Consider the following 22,517-nt stretch of genomic DNA (forward strand, 5'->3'; position numbering starts at 1 on the left):
GACACGAAGAGGAGGAGGGGCAGAAATTACTGCAAAAATTAAAAGTAAAAAAAAGGGAAAACCCCACAGTAAATCCCACCAGCCTCTTGCAGGAGCCCTGGTGTCTGACATGTAGGTCCATGGGGAAAGGGGGAGCTGGAGCTGCTGGGCACTGGGATGGATGGGGTGAGGCTGCAGCCCCTGGCTCTGGTTCTGCCCCTGGGCTTTCCCCATCCTCCCCTGTGAAAGGTGGCAGTGGGTGTTTCCCATTGGGAGAGTGTTTGCCCAAATCCTCCTGCTGGTGTCCCACTGTCTCAGTTTCACTGTTCTAACTGGAAATGACATTTTTATTCAATTTCTGCCCTAAACCTTTAAGTTTTATTGCTGACTGCTTTTGTAATAACTGTATGCTGCACCTATAAATGCATTTCAGCAGCAGATTATTTTATGCAATAAAGGTGCAAAGGCCTTTGGGAAGAACCTATTGCCCATTTCAAGCAGAAACACTCCATGCAGGAGAGATTTCCCCACTTCATAAATAATTTGGGATCAAAGATCCTGGCACTGGGTTAGGCAAGGGTGAGCGTAAATCTGGCTTTAACTGAGATTCATGTTTCTATTAAAAAGTAATTGCAAGGAACAAATCCTGATTGTCTTAATAACTGATATTTATGTCCCTCAAGCAGCAGAATGGATCCATCATTTTATACACAGCTCTGAAAAAAGGATTAGCACTGCTTGTATCCCTTTTTCCATTGCTGCTCCTACCCCTGTGCCCCCTATTCCCTTGTCCTGGATCTCCTAGAGCCCATACAAGTTACCTAGAATTCCCTTTCCTAACCTAGAAACTGCTGCCACCTTCCAATTCAGGTAAGAAAGAGCTGGGAAATAATCCCAAGTAAGGAAAGTTTCATTTCTAGTCTTGGTGGCAAGTTTCAAATCCCCAGCACGAGTGGTGATGAACAATTCCCGTGCCTGTGGACCTGCCTGTGTTTGCACCATCTGCCAGTGGGAGTATTTGGAAAACTTTTGGGGGTGGAGGGAGGTTGTTCTGGAGGGAAATATTCCTCTGGGGATTAATTTTGTGCAAATCTTGCTGTCAAACACTCCAGAAGCTGATGCCTTTGTGAGTGGTGCTCTAACCAAGATCTCTCCTGTTCTAATGGCAAAGGAGAAGGTTCCCCAACAGCTGCCAAGGGGGCACCTTGAAGGGGCAGAGCAAAGTGGCAGAGATTAATCAAAATTATTAGTGAAAACTAATTATAAATGATGTCTCAGGGATTCAGGTTTCTTGCTTATAGATTAGCTTTACAATTTCTTTCTGACTTCTTTTTTTTCCCTAATATGAAAAGAAAGTTATTGCAATCCGTTGATGGCATCAGCACAGAGTGGGAGGGATATTCCAAGGATTGCTTCTCCAGTTAAAATATTTCCAAGTGCTACTCTTCCCTCTTTTTGGGATGACTACTCTTGCTGAGCATCTCTGTGGGTTGTTTTCTGATTTACTTTTTTTTAAGTGAATGTAACTTCTTGGAGCACAGAGAATTTCAGTGTACACATTTGCTTTGTGGCACTTCCTAATCTGCCCAGGCTGATTTGCAACTCAAACAGTAAAAAAAATTTATTTCTAAAAGTACTTTTTAATAGAACCAAAAGGGATTCCAGAGGAAATATTCAGAGACAGCCAACACTTCTGCATCATAAATGTGCTGTGTTTCTTCCTACTTCCCCCATTCACTATTACACTTGCAAACAATTCATCGTTGATAATTAATATTAATTCCATCTGCTTAATTGACAGAATTACCAGGGGGTGACGAGATCGGCTTCCCAGTATTAAATAATTTTTACCAATTTGTAGTGCTCAGCTTGCTGCTCTGCTGATTTCCCAGTTGCTCCATCTCCTGCATCTCCAGGCAGACACAGGGGGAATCACAGAGCTCTGGAATCCGGGCTGGCAGCCGGAGCCTTCTCTGGGAGAGCACCGAGCCCGTGCCTGATTACCCAGCCATGGGATGCTCCTGCTGCTGCTGGAGCACCAGAGACCTCCACAATATATTGCTTGGGTACATCCCACAGTGTTCAGTACTGTGAAAAAACCACAATTTTTGTCTAATCAGGAGCTTTTCTGCTCAGCTCAGCAGCACTGCTGTGCACCCTTCATCACCATCATCCCAGCGCTGTTTGCTGTGGGGACACATTGCATTAATATTTTCATGTTCAAACACAGCAAAAACTGCATGGGCAGCCTGAGTTTATCTATGCAAGAGCTCAGAGACCTCCCCCCCCCAAAAAAATTAATTTTTGCTCTAGAACACAGACCAAATATTTAGCATGTGGAATGGAGTGAAAAAAATCCTGCTGGAGGAATTTAGTTTATTTTTTTCTTTTAATTGAATTTGTAAAGGCTCTTTTCTGTAGTACAAGAATAGTTACTCCTAAAAGGATCTTCAGTGATGATTTTACTGCACAGGTGGTTCTGGAGTGCAAAGGCTGTGTTAGCACCACAGATGTTCAGGAACTGCAGCACTCAGTAACAGCCCCAAAAATTTGCTGAACCCAGCACTGCCCTTACACACCAAAGCACTCCCCATGCTTCAGCCCACCCCCTAATTAATGCTTTTTTTTCTCTTTTTTAGTGTTCTTTCTCATTTTTACCTCCTCTAGGTTGTGCTGTGCCAAAGCACACCCAGCTGGGCACAGGTGAGGCTGAACCCCCCCATCTCCTGCCTGACCCTTTTTGGCTCCCCTGTTCCCACCCCTCTCATTCCCTTCCCTCCTCCCTCGTTTTGCAGAACAGGAGGAACTTCCCTTGCCTAGGAGGACAATGGGAACCCATCACTGCAGGGCTGGGATGTCACCAAGGAGCTGCCCCAAGGACACCTGGCCCTATTTGGGAATTTCAGTTTATTTCAACACAAGGAGGTAAATGATGGACAAAGCCCAAGAAACAGCATTGAATTCCTGGGGCCATGTTTAAAAGGCTGTGAAACCCGGTGGAACTATCTATTTTAATTTTCTTTCCTTTCTTTCTTTAAGGTTTTGGTTTCCATAAAGCACTTGGGATGTAAGGTTTGGGATAACTGATTTAACCATGCACTTTTCTCACCTATCAGCCCAGTTCTTCCTGTCCTCTTCTCCTGTGTCCAAGTGTCTCAGTCCCTGCTGGGTACCACCTATTAGTTAACATTAAATCATGTATTTCTATTTATGTGATACTAATCCTGGCTTGGTGCCTGCCCTACATTCTTAATTCTTAAAACTGATAACATTTTATGTACACAGATTTATTTTTTAATACTCTATTACAAAACAAATAAAAAAGGGTGCTAGTGATATAGCAGAAAATAAAATAAATATCAATGACATCATTATATTTAATGTTTTGGCTTTACTTTTCATACACTTGTAGTAACTGCCATTTTAATGACCTGTTATTTTCATTACCAACTATCAGATCAGATGTGATTTTGACAAAACAATGTAATTTTCCAGAGTAATTTGTTTGGGGTAATAGTAGGAAATAATACACTTAATGATTTTGCATATTTTACTTTCACAGCTCTTCTTAAACAGGAGTTACCTGGAGCTTGAGGTAACTTTGAGCTTTGAGCAGCTCTCAGTAGCCCAGGGCTGCTGCTGGTTTGGGAGGTTTTGTCTCCAGACTGAATTTCTTCATCCTATAGAGCTGACAGAAACTTTCTTTTCCTGCCAGGAAAATTCAGAGTGAATCCAGTGATTTGTGGTGTTTGTTATGGGAACGAGGTATCATAATTTTAATTCCTGGTACGGCCTGTGAAAGACCATAAACATTTAATAGACCATAAATCCTGACTTTAACCCTTTTACTGTGCCATGGCTGGACTGGCCTCACTGCCTGGCATCCCCCAGGTCACCACTGTGGACATGAGGGATCAAACAGCACCAATCCCAAAAAGGTCAGAGCAGCCTGGTTTGTTATCCTCTCCCTTGGAATATATGAGGTGTTACAATTCCCACAGAGTGTTTTCCTGGCTTAGGCTGGGGCAAGAGGAAGAAATGGCACAGAATAAATCCCTTGGGAAGAGAGTTTTGTGATGGAGATTGGATCAGGCACCACTGAACTCATCCCTTTCACCACTCCTGTGCCCACAAGAATTATCAATGACTCAGGATGAGAGGTGGAAGTGTTTTCTGCAGGAAATAAGGAAAAAACCCTCAAGTCTTTTCTGCTAAAAGAATTGTTTGGTGTTCTTTGTTTGATGTGCTTCATATTGGACAAACCAGCAAAAAAGTATTTTATAGTCAAGGATGAAGAATGTTACAGAGCAAGAAATATTCACAGTGAGTTTGACACTTGGAGTTCATCTAAACTGGTGAGCAGCACAGGAAATGGGCATAAAGCTGGGCAGAGTTCAGTTTCTAACCTGGATTTAGGATGGAGGTCCTGTAACAAGGCAGAGTTCAGTTTCTGGCCTGGATTTAGGATGGAGGTCCTGTAACAAGGCAGAGTTCAGTTTCTGGCCTGGATTTAGGATGGAGGCCTGTAAGGGGTGCTCTCTCTCACTGGGCTGGGCTGGAATTGCTCCAGCACTGTTTCTGTCCAAGGAGGGGCATCCAGAGGGATTCCATAGGGAAGGGAAATCCTGCACAGAGGGGTGAGAGCCAGCATGGGCGTGGGATGGGCAGGTTGCTGTGCCCTGAACATCCAGCCCCATGGAGTCAGGGAGGGGAGCCCAGGACCTTTCCCAGCATCTGTTGTGCTCATCTGCATCCCATCCTGGGATGGCTGGGAAGGGGCCACAATTTTCCCAGGTCCAGCTGAGACAGCTCCAAGTGATGCTTTACCACAAAGGTTCTCCACCACAGGGGACTGGGAACTCAGAAAATCTCAGAGTTTGTCATTTTCTCGTGCACCATCCTGAAAAATCTTTGAACTGGGCTTTGTACTTGAAATCTAATCCTGTTATAAATATCTTACTATGCAACTGCGTGTTTTTCTGAGCAAACCACTGCCAGCCACATCACCATGTATTCATTTCTGCAGAGATCTTGTTACAAAGGCAGATTTTCTGAGGCTCTACTACAGCTTTACTACACTATGAAGAACATACGAGAGTAAACCCCACACCATTACATTTTCCATTAGGAACTCCTCGTGGCTGAATAACTGGGAGTGTGTTGCATCCTCTCCCTGCTGCAGCTGGGAGAAGTTTGGGCTGAGCAGGGCAGGATTTTGTGTTTATAAGGTGCAGTGCTGGGTTTGTGTAGCATCAGCTACAGATCTGCCCACTCTAGTGAAAAGCAGGATTGTACAGAAGGATTCAACCCTGGAAAAGCTTGACATGGACAGAATTCCCACTGCTGAACTGTTTCCTTTGTGAAGAATTTATATCAAAGATAATAAAGTTTTAAATCAATAGTCTGAACATATGCAGAGCTATAATCTTTGTAGATTTGGTAATCCCCCGTGACATTTACAGGACAGTTTCTGCAAACTCAGAATTTCAGAGCTGAATTAGCATTTCTGAGGTGTAGGAGATCCCCTGTGTCCGTGTGATGTGTGTGGAGCAGCAAAGAATCATAAACTCATGTCTGACAGTGTTTGTATTTAAGCTTTAGCAACTCCATTTCAAGATTTAGAGTGGAAAAAAGGAGGCTGTGGCTGATTTTCCCTGTCTGGGAGAGTTTTCTGGCAGGATTTTGATTTTTTCCCTGTCTCCCTGAGCCCTGTGGAGCCTTGGGAAGCCCGGCACAAGGCCAGCCCTGCTTTGCCCCTGTAACTCACAGAATTTGTGCCACGGAGTCGGACCCCCAGCACCTGCTGGGCGCCTTTCAAGCTGCTTTAACTGGATCACAAGTTCCCAACTGTAGATAGATGTAACAGAGACTAATCCCATAATCTGGACAGAAGTACAAGCCCTGGATGGGGAGCAGCTCGTGTTACCTCCAGTTGTCCTTCAGTGATGGCAGGGGAGCTCAGACACTCTCATCTCCCCCAGCCACTTTTTGGTGAGTAAGATCTGTGGGCTGATTTGATTTGATTTATTTGATTTGATGTGATTTGATTTTTCCTTCCCAAAGTCTGAAGATGAATATGCAAAACAAAACTTCATGCTTTGGCCAAATAGGAAAACAACTTGGGTTCAGAAATGGCGCTTCTATGCTGGGTAAATATTATTTGTACTCAAGGCGCAGAAGTCAAGGACCGGCATCATTTAAAAAAAGATAAAAATAAAATCCAGTGACGGAATAATGGAGCAGCATTTTGGGTGTCTAAATAACACCAGGGGTGGGGAGAGCTGCTGCTCAGCTTTCCCCAGTCCCTGTTTGAAACATCCCCATTTCCAGAGGTCCTTCAGCAGCCCCAGCCCCTCGGCGTGGTGCTCTGTGCCAGCATCGATCAGGAGCCGCCGAGCCCGGAGCCGCCGGTCGATGGCTCTGCAAACCCAGAGCTCCCAGAAATGAGATTTACCACTGCCTTTTTAACTTCTTGTTGACAGGCTCTCGCCACTGACAGCTCTTCCTCGCTCTCCTCTTTCTCTCCCATTCCAAGATTTAATACTGTTTTACTGCTCTAATTAAGGACGTGATTCTACAAATATTTGCAAGCAGATGAGGCGCTCACTGGGAATCGGGAGCCACGGATCCACCCGCAGATCCCATCTCAGGCATGTGCAAACCATCCCCACTCCCATCCCACCACCAAAATGGGAGTTTTAAATCCTTTTGCTTGTTCTGCTTTCCCAAGTCTTTCAAACTTAACCCAAAACCCACTTAGGGTGAGATTTTCCCTATACTGCTCTTCAGCATAGAAGTCTGGCTTTCTTTCCGTGACATAAAACCAAAAGTTCTTTACTTTGGTCCTTTCCATCTCTTACAGTGTTAACAAAAATAGATGCTTATTGCTTTAATAAAGGTTTTGATTTGGAAATTATTTACCATTTAGACTTTGTATGCTCTAATTGCTTTTGATTCTTTGGAATATCTCTAATGCAAAGCAGCTGAAAGACTGAGGTTTAAAAATGGGCTCTTGCACATTTGAAGTAAATTTTATCCTGCAATCAGTCATAAAGATCTTAACTGCAGCTATCACATATCCTAAATATGTAATTGCTGTGGAGCCTTTCCAGTCTATTGGTTACAGGATGCTGGAAAAAGGGGAAACTGAGTACAAATGTAGGCCCTGATGTCTGTGGGTATTTTGGGGGGGTATTGAGCAGATTGGTCACCTGCCTGAAATATTGTATACCTATTTTTTTCTAGGATGGAACCCTGGAATTCAATTGTGCAAAGATTAATAACTCCATTTGCATGGTGAGCTCACTGATTGCTCTGGTGAGTAAACAATTAATTTTGTCTGGGTTTTGGGATCAGGGCATCCACCCCCAACCCCACATGCTCCTGGGGGAAAGACTGTGGTTTTAAATGTGCCTCCATCCACATGTGGGTCTGCCTTAAAATCAGTGGTGGTTTTGGTACATGGATGCAGCCAAAGAGGACCAGGCTGCTTTCATCTGCTCTGCCTGAACCTAGGGAATCAACACCTAAAAATACAGAAAAAAACCCTTGAAATATTTGATTTTGAGAGCTTTTAAAAACATCTTGGTCAAATGTTGCATAGGTATGGATTGACTGGTCCATATTTTGAATGATCTATAGTGACCAACCTAAAGTGAAATGACATCTCTGCTTACTTCTAGTAATCTTTTGCTTTCAAGAGAACCCTCTCCCATGTCCTGGCCATCTTTAAAGAGCACAGCTTACAAATATTGAAAACTTAACTCAAAGGAAGCCTCTGGTTGGTTTTTTTTTTCAGTATAATACAGAAAGCATGGAAGATTCAGCCCCCAAAATTGCTAAAGACGTTTAACGCTCACCATTAAAATCACAAAAACGGTGCAATTTATTGTCATCAGAGAAACACTTGCTTTCAGCCCTTTCTTTAAAGGATTGTGTGAGATATTTACATACTAAATTAATGTGAATGGCTGCTAAGTACACACCAAAATTCTTCCAGCTGGGAGACACGGGTGTGCAAAGGCCAGGCCACTTGGGCTCTTGAGGAGAGCGGAGGGAGAAGCTCCCCCAAGCCCAGAGGCTGCTGAGATGGAGCTTGGGGGTGGGCAGCTTATATAAACCCTGGATGTGCTCGTTCTGCAGCTACTTTTTTATAACAAAGCCCAAATTTGGAGTCTCTCATTCTTATGATTCTACCCCGTGCTTCTCTCCACCCCCTCCTGAGTTCTTTTTAAAAAAAAAAATCCCTAAATTCAGAAGGTAACTGTGAAGCTGAAGTTCCTTGCCCTTGGTTTGGTGGGACTTTGGGATGCTGAGCTCCACCCTGATGGGCTCAGCACCCCGAGGGCTCCCCACGCTCACCATGGATGATGGGCAGTGAAGAAGACAACAGTGATCTGTACTTAACATTAGGTGGCACAAAAGAGTTTCCTTTTGCTCACAGGAACACTGAAATCGATGGGCAATAACCAGCAGAGATTTTCCTTTCTTTAGACGAAATTCTCCTATTTTCTCCAGCTTTCCAGCAGCCTTTGAAGTGCTTCTGTTTATAAACTTACTTGATTTCGTCTTTCATTGCATCCCTTTTGTCTCAACCTAATTTGTTTTAAAATAAGACATAACCCAGCCCTCGCTGTAGTTGTATTTACAGAGCAGCCAAAGGGCTCTAAAACGGGCTAATTTCAGTGAAACGCCTTCTGTCCCTCCTCCAAACCAAGGCTGCCTTGAGGAGCATTGCCTCCCTGGGCCCAGAGGCACTGTGAGCTCGCAGGGCTGGCTTTAACCAGGGCTGGCTTTAACCAGGGCTGGCTTTAACCTGGACCTTCTCCATCAGCTGGGGCTGTTTACAAACCACGGCTCCTTACTCCTGCTTTGGTCCCCATGCCACATTCATCCTGTTCCTGGAGCTGACTGAAAAATCGGCCTTTTGGGGGTTATATTTCCTTCTGCTGCTGCTGTAATCCTTCTGGAGAGAGAGCTGGAGGTCGTGGTCCCTCAGCAGAGCCGCCCGGGCCCCGCTGCCCAGCGCAGGGGTGGCCGCAGGCCCGTTGCCCCCAAGGCTGCAGTGCTGCAGCTCACAGAGATTTAGCAATGAAATAAATCAGTTTTATGGTTCAGGAACAATGCATGGCCACTGTTCACATCCCAAATCCCTCTTGCTCCCAGGTGCAGGAGGGTTGGAGCGCTGGCAGTGCAGTGGGAAGGCGCCTGTCCACTCGCGTGCTGCTGCTTATTGAAGACCAGAGCTCGCTCTCTGCTCGGGCCGCTCCTCAGGATTCCTAAAGGTAATTTTTTTCCCCCCTACACTGCTGGCAGAAGGGTTGGGTATTGTTTTCTCCGAGGTTCGGCTTCAGAAAGGGGGAGAAGAAAAATAAATAAAATAAAAGCCCGTTTCGCTGGCGATCCCTTGAAGTTTTTGCCGCTTCCCTGCCTCCCCCTGCACCCCCGACCGCCGGGGTTTCCCCGTTCCCCCGGTGGATGTGATTAAGTGTTATTGTTCCTCCGCTCGCTGCCCTCCCCGCCGGGGGAGCGGCCCGGGGCGGGGACGGGGCTCGGCGCCGCGGCCCCTCCGCTGCCGGCGGCCGCGGCCCGGGCACGGTGGGCGGGGGGACGGGCGGAACAAAAGAAGCTTGCCCGGTGCCCGCTGCCCCGCTCGCCGCCGCTGCCCGGGGCCGGGGGCAGCGCGGGGGCGGCGAGCGGGACGGCACCGATATCGATACACACGGAACGCAGCGGCTCCGCCGGTGGACACACGCTGCCCTGCCCCGCCAAAGCCGCACGGGTCCTTTTACCGCCCCAAAAACGCTTTTTTCCCACCCCAAAGCCGCGGCAGGTGCCAGCGGCACTGCCCGGATCGGCCCCTGGAGCCCCCCGGCCGTGCCCGGGGCTGAGGGGCCGGAGGAGCCCCCGCAGCCCGGCCCGGCCGGCGCACAAACCACGCACCCGCAGGTTTCCAGCTATTTTGTTTTTCTTTCGTAAAAATGTTTATTTAAACCTTTTGGTTTTTTTTTTAATTTTTTTTTCCTTTTACAACAATAAAATATTGCGTCAATATAAACCCCTTGACTAAAACTGGTCGACAACCAAACGTTACAGCCACTCGTGTGTTTCGTTATTATTTTTATCCGACACCCATTTAGGCTTCTTTTTTTTTTGTTGTTTCTTTCTGAAACGTTTTTTTTCTTTCTTTTTTTTTTTAAACATAATGCGGAATTTATTGAAAATAAATAATTGTTGGCAACTGCAATAGGCAATTTTGGATAAAATAGTTGAAAAAAGCAACCTTTAATGAAAATAGCGTTTATTATACATCAGTTACTAAATGAATAAACTAAATGATCTTTCTTTAAATTAATAACTTCCAAAAAACGTTTAATATACAAAACTGTACAGTTATAAAGTTGGCAGAAATAGGCAGGTCCTCAGTGTCGAGTTATTTTTTTTTTCTTTTTCTCTTAATTTCTTTTTTTTTTTCCTATTTTCTTTTTTTTTTTTTTTTTTTTAGCGCTTACTGAAAAATACTTGAAAAATATAAATGTCGAAAGGAAAAAATCTGGAGGAGGGAAGAAAGGGTGAGGGGGGAGAGGCAAGGAGAGGAGGGGGACGCTGTGCGGGAGCTGCGGAGCGGGGACCGGCCCGGCCCTCGGGGGGCCGCGGGTGCAGCCCCGGGAGCGGGGGGGGGAGCCCGGCCCTGCCCGGCGGCCCCGGGGGTGCGGGGCTCGGGGCGGGGGGCGCACACACACACGGACAGACAGACAGACAGACACACGCTCACACGGACCCCTCGCGGATGGGTGCGTGGCCACCGCACCCCCCGCCCTTGGGGACAGCGCAGCCCCGGGCTGGGAGGGACAGGGGGAGAGGGGGCGGGTGCAGCTCAGCACTTCCCTGCGCCCGAAAAACGGCGTTTGCATTTTAGGGAATTTGTTTTGGTGGTTGAGGGTTTGTTTTTTGTTGGGGTTTTTTTTTTTTTTTTCCTCCCTGTTTTGTTTTGTCGGTGATTATTATGATTAGTTTTTTTTCTTCCCCCTCCTCCCTGCCCTCCCCCCTAGAAAAGCTTTTCCACAAATCCAGCATCTCCCTGCGACGCGGAAAGAAGCTCAGCGTGAACCAAATGCGGGCGTTTTCTGTCCTCTTCCCTCCCTCCCTTCCTCCCTCCCCCCGACACCTCATTCCTCTTCACTATCGAAACAAAATACAGAGAAACCGATTTCCGAAGCGAAAGCGCAGAAGGATAAAGGTGTTTTACTACAGACCTCTCAGTCTGGCGCTGATTAAAAAGCCCAACTCATCTTCGGAAAGAAAAAAGACTGGCAAATGCCACGGGTTTGGTTGTGATGCTTAATTTCGGGTAAATCTCCTAGAAATAATTATTTTATATATTTATATATATAATTTTTTTTTTCCTTGCGAGAAGAAGGGAGGGGGGAGGTCAGGCTTGTGACCCGACCGTTTTACGGTGTTGGGAAGTTCTTGAAAAGGAAGAAAAAAAGCTGCAACAAATAAGCCCGTTCTTCACATCGGTGCGGGGCTCCGCGGGCGCGGAGGGAGCCCCATCTCCTCGGGGGGGGTGAGGAAGGGCCGCGGCCGCCCTGCCCCGGCCCCGCTCGGTGACATTGCCGGTGCTTGGGGAAGGGAGGAACGTTTGGACTGCTCAATTCGATACAAATTAGGTCACAAATATTGTGTACAGTTTGTAGTAAAACACCTCAGACATTTAAAAACGCTATATAAGTCTTTAAAAATGCAAAACTAGTCTATTGTAAAACAGATTCACCTGAAATACAGCTGATATAACCAAGGCGCTGGAAGGTTATTCATAGGCACACATCTGTCTTTCCTTTTCTGTCGGGTTTTTCGTTCTCTTTTTTTTTTCATTTTCTATTTTTCCGTGGGTTTTCCCTTTTTTTTTTTTGTTTTTTTTTCTCGGTTTTTTTTTTCCTTCCTTTTTGTTTGGGTTTTGTTTTGCGGTGGGGTTGGTGGGGGGGTTTTTTTGTGTCTTTTTTTTTTTTCCTTCATCCTAGCGGAGACCGAAAACAAACCTTGTCTGCGAGTAAACACCGTGTGTGACCAGGTCGGAGAGAGGAAAAAAAAAATATTGCCGAGGCGGCGGCGGGCGGGGACCCCTCGCCGCGTCTCCCGAAACCATAAGTTAAAGCCCATAGTGCGGGCGGGCAGTGCCGCGGCCGGGCAGTCCCGGGGCCGAGCCCGCGGTCAGAGGTCGTGGCAGGCCGTGTCCGTTTTCACGCCGTGCGAGTACACGTCGTGCTGCGGCTGCTCGCCCGGAGGGGTCATGCGCTTCTCCTTCTGCCGCCGGTTGCAGAACCAGACCCGCACCACCTCCTTCTCCAGCTGCAGGCTGTCCGCCAGCGAGGAGATCTCCTGGGCGGCCGGCTTGGGGCACTTGAGGAAGTGCGTCTCCAGCACGCCCTTGACACTCACCTCGATGGAGGTCCGCTTCTTCCTCTTCCTCCCCTGCGCCGCGATCTTGTCGATGCTCGTGGGGCTGCCGGTGGAGGAGTCGGCCTCCTCCAGCCACTTGTTCAGCAGCGGCTTCAGCTTGCACATGTTCTTGAAGCTGAGCTGCAGGGCCTCGAAGCGGCAGATGGTGGTCTGCGAGAAGACGTTGCCGTACAGGGTGCCCAGCGCCAGCCCCACGTCGGCCTGGGTGAAGCCCAGCTTGATGCGGCGCTGCTTGAACTGCTTGGCGAACTGCTCCAGCTCGTCCGAGGTCGGCGTCTCCTCGTCCGAGTGGTCCTGGCAGTGGTGGCCGCCCAGCTCGCCGTGCTCGCCGCCGGCCTCGCCGCGCAGCCCCGGGTGCAAGCCCTGGCCGGCGGCGGCGGCGGGCGGCGGGGTGAGCCCGCCGTGCTCCAGCATGCCGCCCACCGCGAACCCGCCCTGCGAGTACACGCTCAGGGGCTGCCCGGCGGCGGCGGCGGCGGCGGCGGCGGGGGGGGCGGCCAGCGAGGCGCTGTGCGCCGGGCTGGCGCCCCAGGCGCTGGGGTGGTTGGCGTGGGGCGAGTGGTGGGAGACGTGGGGCGAGCGGTGGTGGATGATGGCGCCCAGCTGCAGGTCCTCGCGGCCCGGCTTCACGTCGGGCTGCTCCAGCGGGCCGCCCGCCAGCGCCGCGGGCCAGGGCGCGCCGTCGCTCAGGCTGGTCACCCAGTGATGCCCCAGCGGGTGCCCATTGCCGGGGACGCCCTGCAGGTACTCGCTCTGCAGCAGCTTCTGCGGGCTGCGGAACGGGCTGCCCTGCTGCATGCCCGCGCCCTCGGCGTGGGCGAGCGCGCCGGCGCCCAGCAGGCCGTAGGGGTTGGAGGCGGCTGTGGCCATGGCCGCGGCAGCCCCACGAGTTATACTGTGCCGCCGCCGCCGCGCCAGCCTTTGACATCCACCGGCACGGCGGCCCGGCGGCGGCCGCGCCGCGACTGGCATCCGCGCCGGCCAATGGGGGCACGCCGCCGGCCGAGCCGACCAATGGGCGCGGCGCGGGGGCGGGGCGAGCCGCGGCGGGGCGGGGCCGCGGGGCCGCGCGGGCGCGAGGCAGGAAGTGAATCACTCCGCCGGCACCGGGGGCCGGGCGCGAGGCGGCCCCGCCGCTTAACTCCTTCCGCGCCGGGCGGGGAGCGGCGGGGCTGAGGGGGGGTTCGGCTTAAATGGGGAGCGCCTGGGAACGGGGGGGCGCGGGGGGCACGGCTTAAATGGGGAGCGATTAGCGGCGGGCAGAGGTTAAACGGCGGCGCCCCGGTGGCAGCCCCGCGGGACCACCCCGGCGCTGCCCCCGCCCGCCGGTCCGGGCGCGCTCCGGGTGCGCGGCGCCCGCTCCGCTCCGCTCCGCTCCTCCCCCGGTGCGGCTGCCCCGAGCCACGCGTCCCCGCCTGCCCCGGGCCGTGCGGCACCGCCGCGCTCGGTCGGCAGGAAAAAAAAAACGGAGAAAAGCCCCAAATAATAAAAAACAGCCCCCAAAAAAGGAGCTTCCCGGCCTCGCCGCCGGTAAATCCCGGTGGATGCTCCTCAAAGTTGGCAGCGCGGGCGCGGTGCGCCGCCGCTGCGCGCCTGGCGGGCGGGCTGCAGGGCAAAACGGGGGAAAAAGGAGAAAAAGGGGAGGAAAAAAAAGTGGGAAAAGAGAAAAGAATGGGGGGAAAAGCGCGTGCGGTCCCCGGGACCCCCCCGCGGGAGGAGCGGGGGGAGCGCGGAGCCCCCGGCCCGGCCGGGCCCGGCGGGCAGAGCTCCGCACCCGCGGAGCCCCGGCGGGGCGGGCGGAGGCGCAGCCCCGGGACCCCCGACCCGCCGGCGAGTTCCAAAATGACCTTTCCCTGCATCGTTTTGGAGGTAACCGAGCTGCGTAATTATATTTGCACTTCCAGAAGACTGCATCAGAGTCCCCTTATTGGTTTGAAATTCCATTAAATATATTGCAAGAGCTCCTAGGTTAAGCTTGATTTAAATTTGCATACATTTTCATATATTTAGCAGAAATAAAAGAAGGCTTGCAGCTACCAGAAAGTCATTAAGGCATTAGTTTCTCTGAGAAGACAGATCTGAAGAAAATTCAAGAAAATGAGAAAATAGATCTAAATAAGGTGAGCGCTCCTCTGGTTCCTTCCGAGCCGGGTCCCATCGCTTTCCTCATTATAATAATAATAATCACAATAATTTCTCGCCGGGGCAGCGTGTGAGAGGGGTAAAGGCAGGGCTGGGTGCTGAGGAGCGGAGCGGGCCGGGGCAAATCGCGATATATCGGCGACTCCGCGGGTCCCCGCCGGGCGAGCGCTGCGCTGCGCGCCCGCGGGGGTGCGGCCGGGGGGGGGGTTGGGGGGGGCGGCTCGGAAAATTAAATCAGAAAAAAGGAGAAGTAAATAAAAGAGTGAAGTTTGCGGTAGAGGGGCGGCGGGGGGGTCAGCGGGAGGGCCGCGAGCTGGGGATGTCCCCGCTGGAGCCGCGGTGCCGGCGCGGGGCGGTGCGGGCGGTGCGGGGCGCGCAGCTCCGCGGCCGAGCCCGCCCGAGCGCGGGGAGGGAGGGCAGGGAAGGAGTTACAGCAGCAGCTTCTTCCTCGTTGGTTTTTTTAGCCTTTCCTTTTTATTTTTTCCCCTTTCCTTTTTTTTTTTTTTTTTTTTTTTTGTTCCCCCCCTCTTCTTTCCTTTTTTTTTTTTTTTTTCCCACTCTCCGCCTTCACAAGCTCCTCGAAATAAACATCACCGCAGCCCGCGGGGAAAAAAAAAAGAAAAAAAAACCACCAAACCCCCCCCCCCCACACACACACACCAACAACATCAAATCCGCACTGTATAAAAACGTAACTAAATTATTTAAAATTAATTTGCACTTTAACTTCCGAAACAATTTTTCAAATCCCATTGCCCGTGAAAATAGATGTTCAGATCCGCCGTTTAATTAAGGCAGAGTCTCTGGCAGGGAAATAAAACCCCGAACGTCCCATTTTAATCTTTGCTGCAAATGTAGCTAAGGCAGAGCCCGGCTCTGCTCCTGCCGAGGCGGCTCTCACCTCGCCTATAGCAGAGTATGGTGGATTTTATAGTGTTTTTATCTGCATATAGTTAAATCTTCTTGCTGTTCTAACTAATCTGCTGGAGAGGGTTTCTTTAGCTCTTTCCTGTCAGTCTAACTTCCCAAGTGTAACAGATGCCGCTCTCAAGCGGTCCTTTCTGCTGCTTTTCTTTATTCAGCCTCGCATTTTTCTCCCCATGATCTGGGTTTCCATAGAGAGAGGAATAAAAGGGGGACCATGGCCACAAATCCCCTGCCCCATGCAGAATAAAAGAGCCTTATTCAATAGCCGACCCCGTCTGGACATGGGAGAAAAATAAGTACATGCAAAGCTACTGTTGCAAGAATTTGTAACTTATTTTTCATAGACCGAAACCCAATAAAGTTTTTTTTTATTATTAAAAAAAATGTAAAAAAAAAGTTTTTGGGTTCGGACTGCGCGCTGGAGCCCTTTGGCTCTGGGTGCCCCCGCCCCGGAGGGACCCGCGTTTCCTCAGCAAATAACTCGCTTTAATATCTATTTTTTCTGCTAAATCTTTGGCGTGAAAAAGCTCTCACAATAGCTGGAGGCAGCCACCGTCCTGGGGCAGCGAGAAGTCGCTATAGAGAACGCCCCGCTTTGAAGTGCGGGAGCTGCGATTGTGTCGAGTCCCCCTGGCACCGGCGGCACCGGGGCTCTCTGGGGTCACCGGCTGCGTGCCTCGGCCGTGGCCGTCCCTCGGTGGTGGCAGCGGTGTCCCCCCGCGTGGGGCAGGGCTGGCTGTCCCCGCTGTCCCCGCTCCGCTCCCCTTCCACAGCTCCGCGGGGGCTGCGCTCCTTCGGGCTCTCCACGGGCTGGAGGTTGGGACCTGAACCCACCACCGCCGTTATTATCGTGACAGAGCTGATTTTATTATATTTAACAGATTTTTTTTTTTTAACCCACTACAACCACCACCACTCCTCTCATTGTTCATCCGCGGGAGGGGAAGGAGAGAGAGGGGAAAAAAAAAAAAAGGTCTAAAAGGGGTTCGTTTTGATTGTGTTTAATACAGCATGAAGCTCGGAGCGGTAAGCTGTGCCTCGGTGTCGTGACCTCTATATTGAAAACTTCACCTTCAACACAAGTTCACTTTAGAGACAGGACGAGTTAGATTGCGCTTGGTGGGAACAAGTGCAAATTTAAAAACAGAGTCAATCATAACGGGGGTGGGGGCTGGGAAAGGGCAATTTAACCGTTTCTGGAGCCAGGAGTTAAGGTTTGCATTGTGTACATCCAGGCGCTGGGGCTCCTGCTGAAGCCCAGCCGCCCATCAGTGCTGAGAAAGCGGCTCCTGGAGCTCCGGAGAGGCTTTGGGAACACCTAACCAGCGTGGGGGAAGCTTAGGAAGCAAAAAGGAATTTACAGAGTATTAGCAGAAATTAGCCAATACCGACACAAGCTCAATTAGTTCCTTTTTTTTTTTTTTTTTTTTTTTTGGTCTCTGTTGGCTGCTCTTGAACGTGAGTAAATGCTGTGCAGGGAGAGAGGAGGGAGAGAGCCACACAGCCATCTCCGAGCCATAGCCAGGAGATGGACTGACAGATTGCAAATTAAACTAGTCCTAATGTACGAATGAATGCGGCCCCCCCCAAATCTCTCCCAGCACCAGCCCGGCAGCAGAGCCCGGCACGGAGGGAGCGTGGCTGCGGCTGGGCTGGTCCAGGGAGGGACAATAAAGCCAATCCCGGGCAGGAAAAATCACAAGGTAAATAGTATTTGTATTCTAACTGCTGCGATTTCCGAAACGGTTTGGGCGACTCCTTGCTCCTCTGCTCGAACCGCCTGTTATTGTTGTTATTATTATTATTATAATTATTATTATTATCATTAATATTTTTTCCACGTTGTTGATGTTTGAAAAATGTACTTGCTGCGGGAAAAAAAAAAAAAAAAAAAAAGTCGTTCATTCGTGCACTGCCCCGTCATGTTCAGGTCACTGTTGGGTCGGGTTTAGGAGGTCTTATCTCGAACATTTGGTTGACGGAGCAAAAAACCCGTAAATATTCCGGGAAGTCTCCCCAGAGCGCCCATTTTTGCGGCGGGAGCGGTCTCACCGTCTGTGTGTGACATCCACGAGCTGGGGTTTGCTGTGTTTGGTGCAGAAGCGCAGATGGGGCAGGGCCCGCTGCGGCCCCGCTGCCGTCCCCGGCTCGGGCGGTGCGCGGCGGCTCCGGGGTCAGGGCAGGAGTTAACGGAGCCCCAACAATGCCGAGCCCTTCCCTTCTACGCAGGCACTTTGCTCACCGTGCCATTCCAGCCGGCGTGATGACAAGAACGCGCTGGTTTCATCCCGGACCGAAATCCCGTGGTTTTTTGGTCGTTGGTTGTGTTTTGTTGTTGTGGTTGTTTTTTTTTATTTTCCGGTGAAGCTTCTCCCAGCGATCGGGGGGATGCGCTCAGGGATGGGCGCCCCCAGCTCCTGCCAGCGCAGAGGCCGTCCCGCCTGCGCTTTAGAAATAATCCAAATACAATTCCCGAACGGACAGAATTCTGCTCAGACATGTTTAAAGGAGAATGGGTTGGATTTGAGCACTGGCTAGTTAACCTCTGTTGACTAATGAGACATTGAAGACAAATCGCTCTGTTCCTTGGATGACAAATACCTGCGTTGCTGTTTGGTAGCTTACCGAGCCATTTCCATGTGGGGTTTGGGTTCATGTGTTGTGTTTTCCCTTTCATTTATTTATTTATTATTTATTTAACTATACGCTTTTCCAGCTGTAGCAGTCGGCGTGCAAAGCATCCAGCGATGCTCCTGATCTCGCAGAGGGATTGAAACGTCTCCTGCATTTTGAAGCGCCTCGTCATCCCTAGATTTACGTTTATAAATACGTAGATGCTGCTGCTAATTCTTGGTTTTCTCACAGACTTTCGTGTGTTTACGGCTCGGTGGAAAGTTTCCTCCCCGCTCCCTCCAGATCGCGCCAACCAAAGCTGTTACAAAAATGAACTTTCAGGCCAGGCTGCGTTGCTAAAAGATGTTTCCTTATTGAATCGAGCTTGGGCAGTGCAGGATGGTGATGGTGGAGCAGGCTGGGTGTCGTCCCCCTCAAAAAAAATCCCCAACAGCCCCTGCCACAGCTCCATGCTCCCCATCCCCAGCGTGTGCGGTTCCCTGGCACCTCCTGGCAGGGTTTTTCTCTCCCCTCCGCCCAGCAGAGCGCCGGTGCGAGGCTCTGGAGGCTGCAGCATCCCTTCCCCTCCGTGCCCTGCCCGTGCCGGGGGGTCGCGGGGGCTGCGGGCGATAAATCACCGCGGGCCCCGGAGCGCACACGGGAGAGTCGCCATCAAAGCGGGGGAGACAGCCCTCGGCTGCGGGAAATAAATGGGAATAAATCAAAGCGGGGGCTGCCCGGGCCAGGGGGTGCCCGGGGCCCGCCCTGCTCCGCCCGGGAGCGCCCGAGCGGAGACGGGCAAAGGCGCTCTGCAAACTTTTAATGAAATCACCGGCGGTATCGATTTCTGTGGGTTTTTTGTACCGCGCTTCAGACATTGGAAAGTGTCCCTCTGGGGATGGGGGAGGGGGCAGAAGGCAGCGGTGCAACGCGAGCTGTATTGGATATTGAGTTATTTCATATTTTAGAAAATCAACGGCGTCTCTGACGGTCCTCCAGAGAGGAAAGGACTCCGGGAGGGGCTTGAGCCAACCCACAGAGCCGGGGTTTAGCCATGCAGGTATCAGTTTGCAGTCCCCTCGTGGAGCTCTAGGGGCCCGTGTTATCCCCGCGCTCCCTGATGGAGAGCCCCGGGAGAGCCGGCTCTCCCCCTCGGACAGCGCGTTCTTGGAGTGCCACATCCGAGTATTTCCTATCTGCCTCTTCTCCAAACTGTTTAGAAATTACTAGTAGCGGATAAGTAAATTGCAAGTAAACCTAGTGAATTAGGAAGATTCTCTATCAGTTTAATTTATGTTTTATAGTTAGTTTAGCCTTCTGATTTGATTGCCTTAGTAATGTGAATTGCCTACAGCTGCTGATGATACAGCTTTAATTCTGTTTTAAAGGTCATGTAAACATGTGCCTGTAGCATAAGGAATGCAAATTCAATTCCCTTTTAATGCTTCCTCACATTCACTTCACAGCCTTCACCTAGAAAATTAGCAGGATTTAATAGGGAGCCGTGTGGCTGTTGTGATTCCATTAAAAGCCCCTCTCCCCCCAGGCGTGGCTCTCCCGGCCCACCCCACGCCCGTGAGGCGGACACGGAGGCGCTTCCCACGCCCGTTTTGGCGGAAATCGAGGCATTTTCCACCTCGGGACGGACTCATCCCTTCACCTGGATGCTTTATCCGCAGGTAACTGTGCCAGGGCTGGAGAACCCGGCGGCACCGGGAATTCCCCCTCCAGGCAGCCAGGGCATCACCCAGGTGTACCCCTGTGCGTAAGGCTGTAGTACAGCCGCGTGTTCCTTACGTCACGGCGAAAGACGGTGCTGGGAAAGAGAAAAATGGATAAAAATTCTTGTTTTGGGCCGAGGTGGGCTCTCCACATCAGCAGGAGGAGAAGCTGCGCCGCGATGCCAAGGTGATAGGTGTAAATGCGAGGCGCCTGCGCCTTGCAGACGGGCATTTTCGAATTAATTTTTAAACACAGCTAGCTCTGAGTTCATCAGAGATTGCTTCACCCTACTGCAGGGATAAAGAAAAAAAAAAAAAAAGAAAGAAAAGGTAGAGCCAGGAAAAAAATTATTACACCACTGTCTTCCCCCTGGTTCAAAGGGTTTTAGTGAAGTTGCTGGGAAGTTTCGCCTTTGAACGGGCGGGCTCTAACGAGCGGGGAAGAGCGTCTAAAAAAGCCACTCTGGAGTCGCTTTGAAAAGGGAACGATCTGTGCAAAGCGAACCAGGGTGAGAGGCGATCCCGGGCCCCTCCGGCCACAGGGACCCGGCAGCGCCCGGGGAGCCCGCACCGGGACCGGGCACCGGCACCGGGCACCGGGGAGCGGCGGGACCGGCCCCGGGTCCCGCGGGCTCCTCGCGGGGACAGCGCTGTCGCAGGAGGTACCCACAGCCCCTGTGGGTGTTTTCCTGCTCTCAGGGGCGTCCTCTGCGTTACCCCAAACACTTCCCGGCCGCCCGCGGGATGCGGCAGCATCCTCACCTCATCTTCATCGCCAGCACCCCTGCCTTCATCCCCATCGCCTGTGTGTCCCTCAGCTTCATCCCCATCGCCTGTGTGTCCCCCCCAGCTTCATCCCCATCGCCTGTGTGTCCCCCCCAGCTTCATCCCCATCGCCTGTGTGTCCCTCAGCTTCATCCCCATCGCCTGTGTGTCCCTTCCAGCTTCATCCCATCACCTGTGTGTCCCCCCCAGCTTCATCCCCATTGCCTGTGTGTCCCTTCCAGCTTCATCCCCATTGCCTGTGCCTCCCTCAGCTTCATCCCTATCACCTGTGCCTCCCTCAGCTTCATCCCCATCACCTGTGCCTCCCTCAGCTTCATCCCCATCCCCTGTGTGTCCCCCCCACAGCTTCATCCCATCACCTGTGTGTCCCCCCCACAACTTCATCCCATCACCTGTGTGTCCCCCGCCTTCATCCCCATCCCCTGTGTGTCCCCCCCAGCTTCATCCCATCACCTGTGTGTCCCCTCCAGCTTCATCCCATCACCTGTGTGTCCCCCACCTTCATCCCCATCCCCTGTGTGTCCCCCCCCACAGCTTCATCCCATCACCTGTGTGTCCCCTCCAGCTTCCTCCCCATCACCTGCACCTTCCCACCAGCATTCCCACCGCTGCCTTCATCCCCGTCACCCCCGCGTGCCTCTGTCCTCATCCCCATCACCCCTGCCTCTCCAGCCTTCATCCCCACCCCTCTGCCTCCCCACCCCTGCCTGTGCCAGGTCCTGCTGGGCCACCCCGTTCCCCACTCGCTGTGCAAATGGTTCGGGTGCCCTCAGGTGCCCCCCGGAGGCCCAAGGAGCCGCGGTGCTGAGGGCACCTGCCCCCTTCCCTGGCAGTGGCAGCAAGGAGCCCACCCTGTGCCCGTGTCTTCCTTGGCAAAAAATGAGCGTTTTTTAGCAAAATCTGAATACTTGTAATAACAGCTCATTGGTGATTCTGCTAATGTTGCACACCTCATTAAATAGCCCCAAACACAAGGAGGTTTAAATGACTTTATTGAATTAAAAATAGCATAGGAAATCACCTATGGTACTTTCATCAAATAATTACTGTAAACTCTATACATACAGAGAGAGATCCCTTTTAACAAATCCATTCCTAAAACACGGGGGGGTTCTGCTTAATGGCTGAAATAACTTAGAGCAGCACAACCCGCTTGAAACATTGAGCCACACTCGGGCACTTCCTAATATGTTCCTGTGTGTTTCCCTGAGTGTTTTTCTTCCTTATCTTTTTTATATCTGAAGTTCTATTCCCCTCCTCTACTCCATGTATTTGATCATTTTTTCAAGTCCCTTGGCTGAACCAATCTCTTTTCATGCAGAGGATAAAAAGAGAAAAACTTCAAAGTAGGTTCAGGTAATTAACAGCTGAGGGGAATATAATCTAAACCATAGGCCCTGCTTTGCACCCAGGTCTGCTTTCAGAGCCAGCCGGCAAGGGAGTGCCTATTCCCTATAGCATCCAAATCTGCTTCCTCTGAACAGCTTTGCCAGGCCTCCAGTTATCACATCTGCATTTCAAACACCATGTCTCTGGCATTAATTATTAATTAGCCTACAGTCACCCCAGAGGATTTAAGTTCCAGCCTGCACATACTTATTCATTGACCTCTATCTTAGTTTTTGTTGGAAAAAAACCCACTAGAATGCTTAATAATTTCCTTTCTCTCAGACCCTCTGTTCCAGTTTCGTGGCAGGGAAACAGTATATTTTGAGATGGAAAATCACGGGGTTGTCTAGAAATTTGTTTAGAGCAAAACGCTATGTCAAGAGTTTGAACAAACCATTTCAAAAGATTTAGAAGGAGTTTTGCTGGAGCATTTTTACCTTTGACAAATGAATTTATGGATTTCCCTGAACTGAGAGATGGTGGAGACAAATGCAAGGC

The 22,517-nt window shown here is 50.9% G+C and overlaps 1 protein-coding gene across 1 annotated transcript; it reads right to left on the reverse strand.

Moving 5' to 3' along the window:
* Positions 1–10,244: 10,244 nt before the first annotated feature.
* Positions 10,245–13,381, reverse strand: POU3F4 (POU class 3 homeobox 4). Its single transcript, XM_071442194.1, has one exon. It carries the CDS (start codon positions 13,309–13,311, stop codon positions 12,193–12,195), a length of 1,119 nt encoding a protein of 372 aa, XP_071298295.1. The 5' UTR covers positions 13,312–13,381; the 3' UTR covers positions 10,245–12,192.
* Between the last annotated feature and the right edge of the window lie 9,136 nt (positions 13,382–22,517).

The sequence above is a fragment of the Agelaius tricolor genome, unplaced genomic scaffold, assembly GCF_023055355.1.
Source record: "Agelaius tricolor isolate 1412-34295 unplaced genomic scaffold, bAgeTri1.0.p SCAF_17, whole genome shotgun sequence".
NCBI lineage: Eukaryota > Metazoa > Chordata > Aves > Passeriformes > Icteridae > Agelaius > Agelaius tricolor.